This window comes from Clytia hemisphaerica, unplaced genomic scaffold (genome assembly GCF_902728285.1).
Source record: "Clytia hemisphaerica strain Z4C2 unplaced genomic scaffold, Clytia hemisphaerica genome assembly, whole genome shotgun sequence".
Taxonomy (NCBI): Eukaryota; Metazoa; Cnidaria; class Hydrozoa; order Leptothecata; family Clytiidae; genus Clytia; species Clytia hemisphaerica.
Window position 1 is genome coordinate 681,393 of NW_027104613.1, and position 13,008 is coordinate 694,400.

Sequence of the window (13,008 nt, forward strand, 5' to 3'; positions counted from 1 at the left end):
GCTATTTTTCATGAGTTAAAAATTACAGTTCATTGTGGTAAGGTTTCAAAATTAAATGATGTCAGAAAATAGACAAGTACTTTTCAGGAGTTCTGTCTTTTTGAGAGCACGACCAGTGCACGAGTTTTAAAAAAATCAAATACAGCTTTTTGTGCACAATGCAGGGCGGATCGGGAAATCATTTAAAATTTTGAATTTTTAGTGACCCAGCCGCCCTCACGATTAATAACGAAACTTTTTTTCTCTGAACCAAATAAACTTTCGATAAGTTTTTTATCGGACAAAAAGTGAATATTTGTCTAACAACAAATTATTTAAATATTCGAAAAAACTTGGAAAAGCGAGCGCGTAGCAGCCATTTTAGAAGCTCTACGCGCAAGATAACAGAATATGTTAGCTTTTAGTTGCAAGTAGCGCATGATCCTATGAAGTAGGATGAATTCTTCCGCAAATTATGAACAAAAGTTTTTGATGTTATTATTATCACATATCATAGTATTTCACAATAATGGCGCAACTTTTTTTCTGATTCTAATCATAAGTTTTTTGTCTGACAAAAAAAATGAAAATCTATGGTTTAATTTTCTGTCTTACTTGTAAAAACGAGACTAGCGCAGTATTTCCATGGATTTGTAAGTTGAGTTAGTTCACAATAATATAAGGACAGAAATTTTGTTTTTATCACAAAGAAAATATCGTTTTTGATGTTTGATTTATTCCTCAATGCAGAAGAAACTTAATCAAAATTGTAAAAATTTGTGATATTTTTTTTACGCTCAAAATTCTTAGATACGTTTAAAATACATTTATTTTTTTCGAATAATTTGGGTAAATTGCTCTGCTCCATTGATAATTGTAGCAAATTAGTTAGCTAAATTGTTTTGTGTATTGGCGGTTTAGTTTGATTAAATTACGAGCAATTAGAACACAAAAGATTTGAGAAAATTGATGTTTAAAAGTTTTATTTTAACAAGCCAAGTTGTCAGTTGTGTCAGTCACATGTCCGTCAGGCCATGAGCTATGTTTAGAAATGCTGTTAAGGAAGAGTCTCTTCTTGGCTTAAATTTAACAACTCCAATGTTATTTCCAAAATTTATCTATTAATATTTATTTTCTTTCTAACTTTCAGGTAAAACCATAATATACCGACGGAATACTGACACACAATTGAAGAATGATTAAAATCACGATACAAAACAAAAGACGAAGACGCCATCTTATTTTTCAATTTTTCAATTTTTAATCTTTTATTAGAATTTTCGTTGTAAATTTTAACTTTAACTTCTGTTTATTCTACTAAATAAAAAATTCCATTTGCAACTCAAACGGTTAGACTTGTATCCTGTATCTCAAAACGCAGTTAATCTGAGTGAATATTAGCCAATAACCCATCGAATGCAGCTCAACAATGTATACCCCTTACAAGCATCGATAAACCTCGGAAAATAATCAGAAAATCCCCCGATAAAATCCCAATAAGGACCCGAATACTGGTAGTGGTATTCTTACAAAGAAACGAAAAATAATGCATTACAAATTCTCAATTCTTATGAAAAATCTTTCCTATAAGAAATATTTGGATATTGAAAAGACATTTTAAATTTGGATTTTCAATTAATTTGAAATCTTGTCCGCTATTTAAAGTGCATTTTAATTTTGACGCCGTTCATTAAAAATGTATTTATAATTTTCCTCAATTCTCTTTTTCATGTTAAAAATGTATTTGTAATTGTGAAGTATCAAAAAATTATAAAATTGTTCAAAAAAGTATATGCATTTTAAATGAAATCCTAATGAATTATATTTCCTATTTTTTCAAATGTTATTTCAATGCAATTAAAGTGCATACTGTATGCTATTCCATAATGCATTTTATTTACAAAGTTTTTACTCTAGCAATGCGATTTAAATTCGTTTAACATTTTTGTCCAGGTCCAGGTTTCACTACATTTAAATTGCAATTAAACTCAAATTTCAATGAAAAATTCGATGCATTTAAAACGCGTGGAAGTTCCGTAAGGGCACATTTCGTTTTTATTCTCCTTATAAGGCGTCCCATCACCTGGATGCTTTTCATCTTCTCCTTGCGCTGTTCATGATTTCGTAGTCGGCGGGTTTTTTGAGTATCGGATTTTTATCCAAGTCTGGGTACTCGTAACTGTGCTCGCCTTGGATGAGACCTTGGTAGGCAAGTTCGTCTCCTGAAGTGAACACGTCTGTGTTAAGTTCCGTGTAGCTCATGGTGGCAGTCTTTTGGTGCCCTATTGTCAAAAAAAATTAAATAGTTGTTTACTAGTTTAAGGGAACTTGATTTTAGCGGGAAACCAATTTCACGTTTTTGGGTGTCTACCGCGAAAATTAGTTCCGCGAAATGCGATTTTTACTAAAAATCCTTAGAACCTCCTAGAAATATGAAAGAATTTCCGCAAAAAGTGGGTGTCAACCGCAAAATGCGCCAATTTAGTACCCTACTCTTCATACTCTGAAAGAGAAGATCAAATGGTTTGAGATTTTTCGCCTGTTGATAGATTCCATCTCAAACCTCTAAATGACTTTGTCTAACTATTATCTTAAGATATTCAAGTAGTGTTCACTTTGGTATGTGTACACCTTTTTTCCGATTTTTTGTCAAAAAAAATTTTTTCAGTCAAAGTGGAAGAAAAGTTACTGGATTTCATTTTGGTAAAATCGCGATCTTAAAATCTTTTTTTGATCCAGAGTTATAACCATTTAAATTTCAAAACAAAGTTCGTCTTATGATGGATTATTTACTCAAATAATTGTCTCTTTCGGAAACAACAAAGACAAAAGAGAGAATTCAGCTGATGTTTATTCTCACCTCTATTGAATTGTAATATTTTTGACACATTTCACTGATTACTCAAATCAAAGAGATAGAAAATAGAGGAGGTTGCACGCAACTGCTTTAAAGCCGGGCGACTCTTGTTTTCTATTCAATTTCCTTTGTTTTGCAACAAAGAAAAATCGCCTTTGACGCGAGCTGTGTTATGCCGCCAATCGAGAAGGAAGCAAACATGGCGGGTCGAAGCGGTGATTTTTCTGCTGTTATTTTTGTTATGTCTATTCGAGTTATGACTAAAACAACGTCTACAGCAAGTACTACATTGTTTAAAACATCTCAAATGCTTTTGGATATATTTATTTCAACCAATCAAATGATTTGTTTACGTTTTGACTAAGGATACAGTGAAATTATCATCGAAGAAAGAAAACCTGTCTTGTTTAGTAGCTAACAGCACCTACTGATGGAATTCACTCGAAATCGAAAAGATGGACAATTTTTTTCAAATAGGGAACAATTTTCCTTGGTAGAGGATGCCTTGAGGTATGTATATCTGAAGTTTCTAGTGTGGTCTGGCTCTTTTCACTGTGGTCTGGCTCTTTGAGTTCAGCCCATTTTTAAATTTCATGTACTCAACCATCGACTAGGTAGTTCTTTCAGTTCTTGTTGTCTTTCACTTTGTTTACGTGATCAGCTAAAAGTTGGCGGTTAATTTCGAAAAGTTTGCTTCTTGGTAATAATGAAGGAAGAGATGGAAGAAGAATTTGAATTTCGTCGCAAACAAACAGCTGCCTTAGTAAAGTAGTGTAGATTATTATGCGGTTATGCGTCCGGTGCGTGATATGATAAGCCGATTCATCATAAAAAGTAAGACTGTAGAAAACTTAAAGAGACAGCTTCTTTTAAAGATGCTTTCAATGCTTTGGGAGTTGATATTACTAATGATGCTGTTGATGTTCATCCTGAGAGAAAATCTGTGAAAAGTGTAGAGTTGTTTGTACGAGTTTGAATCAGCATTGAAAGGCACCCAGAGGCACCCAAGCTGAAAGTAGGAAAAAAGAGAAAGCTAGGCATAAATCAACACAGTGTATATAAAACAACAACAGCATCAGCTATTGATACCAGTGGTTTCGCAGATTGTGTTGATGGGAGAGAAAATTTCAGAAATTAAAGAGACTATGGCTTTGTCTAATTATTGATGCTGAAGATTTTATATTTGTTATTGATTGTTTTTTTTTGAATTGGGTGAAATAAATGAGGAAATCAATAAGTTGGAAAGGCAATGCGATGAGGAGGGCCAAAAAGCAAGACAATCAGCCTCGCATGTTTTAGCTTTCATTGTACGAGCTATCTACACTGGATTACTTTTGTTTTTGTTTTTTCCCTACTGCCATCTGCTTCAAGTGATGAGTTATTTCCTGTTGTCTGGGAGCTGTTGAAGTGTTGGAATATTTGAGTTTGAAAGTCAGGTGTTTGGTATCTGATGGAGCCTCTACAAACCGTTCATTTTATAAACTCAAAGAATAAGGAAGATACTGTAATTTCTTCAGCATTAATCTATGTGCTTTGGATAGAAATAAGCTCTGCATATTTCATTTGTCTATTATTTCCAGAGGAAATACCTTAAATGATATCAATGATGATTTGTTTGAAATATTTATCACTACCAGGTGTTGAAATTCAAAAAAAATTATTGAAATTATATGGTCTAATTCCTTTCCTTTTAGCTGGACAAACACTCAATCAATTGGAACCATGTGGTACAACTCTGGGAGTTCAAGAATACTAAAATCCCAGGGCTTTATACATGATCAAATTAACAAGAGAACACATTGACTAAATATGATGAACGTTTAAACTTGCAGCTCAGGTAACTTAGATGATTACCATATTAACTCAAAAAAAGTGCCTATATGTTATCTAATCAGGCTAGGTAAAGTCTGAGAATTATATTTGTCTGAAATAAAATGGCCTTTTTATGACAATAAAAATCCCATGATATGTATTCAGGTATTCAGTTGTTGTCAATGACATTGAAATGACTATAGCTACAAGTCTGGTCTCAATAATTTTAGTTTGATGACTAGCTTGATATAAACAGAAATTTTGAATAATTTTTCTGGGCTCAACATCAAAACTTCTTGAGTGGCTTTTTCAGCTGTGTAAACACAAATATTGAATGTTTGGATGGTGACAAAGACTCTAGCTTATTTTCATTATTTGTCCTGGAGGATTCCTTTTGAAAAAGTTACTTCATTTTTATTTTAGTGTCTCAGTACTAGAGCATGCTCTTCAGTATCAAAGGCAAGCCCAAAACTAGAGGTACACAAAAGTTTGTCAGGATCTGCAACAAAATTTTTGATTGCCTAAATGGACAGTATCCTAACCAAGATATGGCAACAAGAAAACCGGCAAAACCTGCTCTCAGACAGTACACAGAAACAAAAGACAAATGTTTTGAGGTAATTTTTATCCTATATTTTTCGATGGGATTAGTTGTTGTAGGTATTCTCACTAGCTGCTAGTTCCCTTCAAGGGTTATGTAGGTGTTACTATATCCAGATAATTCTACTCCATACAATATGTGAATTGAAATAAAATACATCTCATGATTTTAAAGGAGCATTTTTATTTATTAGAGATGACGTGACGAGATGACATGACGGTTCACTTGTGTGTTGTGACCAAATTATAACTTTTTATCATTTTAGTGGCTGACGGATACATTTTTGAAAAGTGGGAAAACAGAGGCACCTACACCTGGCTTGCAAAGGAGGAAAGAAAAAAGGAGACTGTACCTGGCTATTCAAATTGTTGAAAGGCTGCATGCAAACTACAGGTTTGTAATGATTTTGCATTCAAAGGTCTTTTAGTATGAAATAGTACAATGTTAATTTTAAGCAATCAATGTTTCTGCGAGTGCTCCTGGCCTTGCATGTTTTAAAGGTGGTTTTTTTTTTCAATATAGAAAACCGACATTTTCTCAGTCTTTTATTCTTTCAATCAGACCTTTTTCACTTTTTATCTTGCAGGAGCTGCTTGTTGAATATCATGGATTTTACATTTTGGATCATGGTCGTCTTAGTCAGCCAACCTCAACTTATGTGGGCAGGTCGTTCTGATGGTTTTTTCTATTGTTTAAATTATTGTTATTTAAAAAATTGTTTTTTCAGATTTTAGCTGAATTTGATTTGGATAAATTCCAAATACTTTTTGTGGAATTTCGAACAAAAATTCATTAAGCAGAAAAAGTAAATAAACAGAAAGGATACCTTTTACCTTTACACTTGTGACAGTCTTTGACATGAGATGAAAAATTTGAAGTTATAGTCTTAAAGTTTTTGATCATCTTATATCTGTATATCTTCTCTCTTTTCTCTCCAAACTGATCTAAAATTATATGATCTCAATACATTTGTTAGTAGATATTTATCTTTTGATGATAGTTCATTATGATCAAAATATATTATGATTTTTGTTGAAAAATATACATTTTTAGCTGATAGAAAAAGCTAAAATTGACAACTGGTGCTAGATTTCTCCCTATACATACTTACCTTACCTTATTGGCAGCTATATAGACTTTCATTGAAGTAAACCTTTCTTTAGAACGTGAGAAAGTGAACGGTATATTTCAAGAGAGCTAATATCTAAGAATAAATTTCCAAAAGACTCGAGCTGTCAAGGAAAACAGCAGCCTCCATTTTTTTCATATTTGTCTCTCTGCCCGTTCTACTTTCGTTTTCAAGCACTTTTTTTACGGCATAGATTATATCTTTTTGAATAAAACACCGATTGTTTCAATTTAGTCGGTTCCGTAAAACTTTCCCTCTTTTTTTCTTCCCTAATTAATTATTCATGATCATAACTAACATAGTATAATAGAAAGAGAATCGTGCAACCTCCTCTATTTTCTATCTCTTTGCTCAAATTGATGTAGAAAAAAACGAAATTTTACCACACCATACTACTCTTAACGAAGTTAAAGTCACCCATAGCATTTAGATATCGACTTCATTCTTTTTTTACGAGATTCCCAAAAGATCAAACTTAAAAAGTGTCTTAGGATTTTATTTCTAACCGAGTTGTTTTTCCTCAATTTACAGATAACTGAAAAAAATCACATTTAAATTTACTTTTTTATCGATATTTTTACAGAATTTAGGATTTAAAGAGTTAAAGTCAATTCCAAAAAAAATCCCAAGACACTTTTTTAGTTCAATCTATTGGGAACATGGCATCGAAATTATTTTTTCAAAATTCAAAAGCTATGGGTGACTTTAACTTCTTTGAAGTAGGTAAGGTTAAGTTTCTTAAGATTTTAATTATATCCTGCCCAGTTTACATTCAGCTGAAACTTTTACCATTAGAAAGAGAATATTATTGGCTTTCAGAAAATATATACTTTTGATGTATAAAAATTTGTTGTTCTAAAGATATGATCAATTAAAGAGAATGTGTCAAGAAAGGTGAACACATACCTTAAGCAAAAAAACAATACAATTCTGCTCTGCTCTGCTCGCAATATTTCTAATTATTTTTATCAAATTACCTACCTTAAAGGAAGAAATTTTGGCGGGAATTTAATTTGGCGGATGCACGAAAAAACTAAATTTGGCGGGAATTTAATTTGGCGGTCGCTTAAAAATTTAACCTTAACCCTATTCGGACTAGGGGGGGGGGCTCTTTCTGTTCGGAGGTCAAACTATTGGTAATAGCTCCTGAAATAATAGAGCTTTTGCCGTGAAATTTTCTGTAAATTCCTAACTTTTATTTAGCTTCAATATAAAAAAAAATTTGACACCTAAAAATTTTCACACCTTGAGCATGATGACATTTCTGACAGTAAGGTGTCAAAAAAATTGACACTTTTCGAATACAAATTGATTTTTTAATGTCAAATATATCGTTTAAACCGTAATTTATTGAATATTTAGGATAAAATAAGCATTTTAAACTCAGGCAATTTTTTTCTAAAGCTTTTGTTAGAATACAATAGCTATTTATAAGAACAAAGGAAATTTTCGGTTTTTGCTCACTTTGGGCATGATGAGTGACGTCATCAAAATAAATTTTTGTCAAAAGTTACCTTATGTGTCAAGGATCTTGTGTGCCAAATTTCATCCAAAAAGGCCCACTAAATCAAAGGTTAAGGGGTGGTACAGGAAAAGCCCCCCCCCCCCTAGTTCTGAACCGCCCCTAAAAGCCTAGGTTGAATAGGGTTAAGACGGCGTCAAAACAGCGAAAAAATAGCAAAAACACCTTAAAAGAGATCATATTTTCAAAATGTTTAATTTGGCGGGAATTTAATTTGGCGGATGGCGGAAAAAAGAAATTTTGGCGGGAACTTAATTTGGCGGATTTCAGTCAAATCCGCCAAATCCGCCAAATTTTCTTTCCGCCAAAATTTCTTCCTTTAAGGTATTCTAGCCGTAGATTCATTTATATCTTACATTAACATAGGTACTTATTTTTATAAAAATTTCTGTGTACAGTATTTCTTGTAACTTAACAATTTTGCGACCACCTCCTTAGTTTAGATTTTTTTTCTATGAGTGTGGTCGCTAGTCTTATTATAGACAAATAAATAAACACTACATAAAAACTCTCCCTCAGCTTTAGTCGACCCACCACGCTACTGATTCAAGCGCAAGAACCGTTTCAGAGCCCAATTTTCAGACATATTATAATTTTTCGACTTGGAAAGAAATTACAGGCCAAAGATCTCGAACCATCTGAATGATTATCTATTTGAAAGTTTAAAAAAAAATCCGTTTTTTAATCACAGTTTGAATCACGACTTAAGGGCTCTGACCACAGTCGAAAAATTGATTTTATTATTTGAACATAAAAGTTCCACTTTTAACAAATTTCAAAAGTTATGGCCGTTATTTTTCTATGACAAATTGGGATGAAAAATTGGTCAAAAAGCACTATTTTCAAGATTTTGAGACAAATAAGCTTTTAGAAAAATTTTCCGAAAATCTATTTTAAGTTCGGTTAAGATACAACCATCTACCGCAAAAAATTATTCAAAATGTTTTTTCTTCGCCGAAAATAAGCTCTTCAAAGTTGAAGTACTCTTCGCAAAAGACTTCATTTTCTTCTTCATCAATCTTTTTCATTGCGATTCTCAAATTTTCAGACTCAAGGATAATTGACCTAACAGAAAATGTATAACATGCCACAGTTTTGTGTGCTACATCAAGTAGAAATTTATATTTAAAAAATCCACTATGGTCAGAGCCCTTAAAGGAACTTCATATGTTTTTTGGTCGAGAGTTCGCTTCAGTTGGAAAACAACTTTTTTTACCTTCATTTTCTCTTGCATTTTTCTTTCCTAAAAAAATTAAGAAAGAATTGGTAAACTTTTTCGCTGGCAGCTTGTAATTCAATAAAGGAAAGTTCAATCCTAGACATATAAAGGTTCTCTTACTCACTCATGCTTAAAAACTCGCTTCAAATCGCTGAATCGAACCTATATTATTCAAATCTTTCTATAATTCGGACTTATTCTCAGTTCCCGTAAGGGAGAAACCCTCACAAAGTACTCTCTATAACTCGAGTCTCTCTGTTATTCGAACAAATAAGATTCCCTGTTTGAGTTCGAATTAATGAGAGTCGACTGTAGTCCAATCTATTCGAGAACAATGGAAAATTCGAATCGCGACTCGAGTTATAAGAACCGTTATTCAAGGATTTCTTCTTGATGGACACTGAGAATAAATTCGAATAAACCTTTTCATAAATTACGTCACGAACATCACTTGCCTCGTATTCAAACAATTACTATAGTGATTATGTCTCTTGAGACATTAAATGATTTTTTTATGAATAGGAAGTAGTTTTAATAAAATCCGCTAGGAGTTAATCACCATGGCAATAATTTCAAAACGAGGCAAGTGATGTTTGTAACGTAATTTATGAAAAGGTCTATTATAGTAAGATTCGAGTAGCAGTTAGTTCGAATTAGCAAGCGTCTACTGTATCACGGTCACGTTCAAAGAAACAAAAAATCTCATGTTAAGTTTTCTCGAAATAAGTCAATAAGCACAGTTAGCATATTTAGAAGATTTAGAAAATAGAAATAGTTAAAAAACCTGCAAATTACAGCCGGACCTTTAGAAAAAAAATTAGCATTGTGTTTTAAGTAGCGTTTGGTTTTCTAATCAGACCGCCAATGCTTTTATATGCTCCTCAAAAACTGCCGTAACTTACCGTGACAATTTTTGGAAACCAAAATGGCGGTCAAAGTTATGACAACAAGTAATGCTCCCATGGCAACGAGGATTATTATAACTGTGTGCGAAAATAGAGGTTTTTTGATCTTCGTCGCCTTTGTTTCTTTGGGTTTTGGTGGTTCTGCCACTGCAAACAAGATTAAAAAAATTCATTGTATTGTTGATAAACACTGGGGGTCTGGAGGTATTCTCAATCCCAACCAACTAAGATCTTTGATCGATTTATTTTTCAAAAGGGGAACCCCTAATCGGAGAGAGCGTTAGATCTATTTTCTCTTCGACGAAGACGCAATTTCTTTTCCAAATTTCACACCTTCACACAATTTTCAAAATTCACACTATTTCTGTTCACGCAACATTTTCCAATTCACGACTTTACGCAGCTTTTTTTTAATTTTCACGCATTTTCGCAAATGAAAAAGCCCATTCACGCATTCCCGTTAGAGGTCGATGCATTCACGCAAATAACTGGGGGGGGGCTCTGATACTTATGATGTAGCACTGTATTGCCTTCTTTGCGGGTACCTTTCAAAAAAAAACTCCGATCAAAGACGGCCGGTAAACCTACTCAATGGTTTTATTAGACTATAGTCTACTTCTTGCTGATTTTTGCTTTTTGATAATTTTTCATGATGCTGAGTCCAGTGAAGTATTTGAAGCATTTGACGAGGTCGCCATTTTATAAGAACAAACTATATAAGACCATAAGGTTTTGATGACCAAAATATCAAGAACAAATTAAGAACATTTTAGGGCTTCGCGAACTCTAAAACACCCAATTTCTGAAGAAAATTGACAAAAATACTCAAAAATGAAGAAAATAAAAACATGTTAAGAACATTTAAAGGCTTAATACTCAAAAACTTAAGAACATCCGACGGCTTCAAAAATTTTGGATGTTCTTATAAAAAAACAGTGTATCTATCGAAGTCTTAAAACTACCTTGTCTTTCGTCTGTTGTTTGAAAGAATTGAGACATCTCACCAAGCTGGCCATCCCAACTAACTGCTTGTATCCTTGCAAATTTGATCCGTGTAAACAAGGCCTTGTCATTACAATTTGTCAGTTGATTCTCCTCATGATACAGCTTTGTCATGATTAAGGTTTTATTGACATCGTATGCGAAAATGCTAAAGGTCTGTTTACACTGTGTTTCAGGTGCTGGTAATTTGAAGATGGTACAACAGGTGCCGGAAAATGTCGATAATTTGACAATGGTGAAATTTTTCGTCACTTTTGATGCTTTATCTAAAGGTTAGTGAATACACGTTTTTATAAGAACATGAGGATTCGATGGCCAAAATATTTTAAGGAAACACGTTAAGAACATTTTAAGACTTTGTGGACTAATACCCAAAAATACTCACAAAATCGAAGGAAATCTTTGCATGAGAGTTTGTATAGCTAGTTCATAAATATCTCAATTCCCAATAGTAAAATAAGAACAAACTATATAAGAACATAAGGATTCGATGGCCAAAATGTTAAGGAAATAGGTTAAGAACATTTTAAGGCTATGTGGACTCGTAAACACCTTATTTCTTAGGAGAATGGGCAAAAATACTCAGAAAACGGTGAAAATAAGAACAATTTTTGACCTTAAAACTAAAAAAGTTAAGAACATCCGAAGGCTTCAGAATCTTTGCCCACCCCTTCTTTCTTTTTTGCATTTTGAGCCTAAAATTGTTCTTTAATCATGTTCTTATTTCTAGGGCAAAATTGGGGTATTTTAGAATTTTATATCACATTTTTATTTATTCGGTCCTTATTTTGCTCACCTATTTTTCGCGGAAATTATTTTCGCGAAACAAATTTTCGCGTTTTTGGGTGTGTACTGTGAAAATTAGTTCCGTGAAATGCAATTTTTACTATAAATTCTTGTAACTCATAGGAAAGAATTTCGACAAAAAGTGGGTGTCAAGCGCAAAAAATCTCCAGCCCTCGCAACACGAATGTAAGTTCCACGAAAATCAGTTATTGCAAAAATTACACCCCTTAAGGTAAGTAATCCTTCAGTCTTTTACAGTGCTCGATAAATAAGTAGAGCGATGTCAGTGTCTTTTCTTTCTGACATCTCTTAAGGTATAACTCAGCCTTTCACGGTTCTGCTTTTTTCTTATACTTTGACATTTTTTTAGCCTTCTTGTTCTTATAAAGTTTTTCTTATAAAAGAATGTAAGCAGAACTTTCAATTTTGAATCAATCGAACCAAACTGATTGCAATCGATCGCAATCGAAACTGAATCGAATAGTTTTAGAAATCTTTAAAAATGAAATTCTATCTGATTCTATGGGCTCGATTGCTGTTTTTGTTCTCTATCAATCGAACGAATCGAATCCGAAAAAATAGTAATAATTATGCGATAGAGTTTCGACCATTACGTACACTAAAATTCATAATATGCACCAGTGCAATGTCTTCTAACATTACATCATAGACCCAACAGCTGATTGGCTGCAAGTGACGTATTGACTTATTTTACGTCACTTACAACTAATCAGCTATCATCTGTTGGATGATGCAGAAGACATTGCAGTGATGCGCATATCATGAATTCATGATATGCATCACTGCAATATCTTCTAACATTACATCACGGACCAAACAGCTGATTGGTTGTAAGTGACGTAAAACCCGTCAATACGTCACTTGCAACCAATCAGCCGTTGGGTGATGCAAAAGACATTGCAGTGATGCAGAAGACATTGCAGTGATGCAGAAGACATTGCAGTGATGCAGAAGACATTGCAGTGATGCAGAAGACATTGCAGTGACGCAAAAGACATTGCAGTGATGCAAAAGACATTGTAGTGATGCAAAAGACATTGCAGTGATGTAGAAGACATTGCAGTGATGCAGAAGACATTGCAGTGATGCAGAATACTCACATTTGACCATCAATCTGGAGGAAGCCATCCATATTTTAAATCCGAAAGCTTTAAAATGGATCTCACTTCCACAAT

The 13,008-nt window shown here is 33.4% G+C and overlaps 1 protein-coding gene and 1 long non-coding RNA gene across 2 annotated transcripts; one reads left to right on the top strand and one right to left on the bottom strand.

Moving 5' to 3' along the window:
• Positions 1 to 1,599: 1,599 nt before the first annotated feature.
• Positions 1,600 to 13,008, bottom strand: LOC136824350 (uncharacterized). The gene is made up of 5 exons (XM_067080506.1): positions 12,934 to 13,008; positions 10,987 to 11,292; positions 10,022 to 10,171; positions 9,117 to 9,143; positions 1,600 to 2,261 (listed from the first exon to the last, which is right to left on the bottom strand). Exons 1-5 carry the CDS (start codon positions 12,959 to 12,961, stop codon positions 2,074 to 2,076), a joined length of 699 nt encoding a protein of 232 aa, XP_066936607.1. The 5' UTR covers positions 12,962 to 13,008; the 3' UTR covers positions 1,600 to 2,073.
• LOC136824340 (uncharacterized) lies at positions 2,609 to 6,065 on the top strand. Its single transcript, XR_010849122.1, has 5 exons — positions 2,609 to 3,346; positions 4,531 to 4,673; positions 5,072 to 5,265; positions 5,515 to 5,642; positions 5,836 to 6,065. It is a non-coding gene; the product is annotated as an uncharacterized lncRNA (long non-coding RNA).

What these genes read in the sequence shown, in the direction of transcription:
- LOC136824350 (XM_067080506.1), bottom strand. Translation starts at nt 12,961, where the DNA reads ATGGCTTCCTCCAGATTGATGGTCAAAT. An exon ending in CTCCAGATTGATGGTCAAAT is followed by an intron (nt 11,293 to 12,933) that starts GTGAGTATTCTG and finishes ACTAACCTTTAG; the next exon opens with ATAAAGCATCAAAAGTGACG. An exon ending in AACAACAGACGAAAGACAAG is followed by an intron (nt 10,172 to 10,986) that starts GTAGTTTTAAGA and finishes TCTTGTTTGCAG; the next exon opens with TGGCAGAACCACCAAAACCC.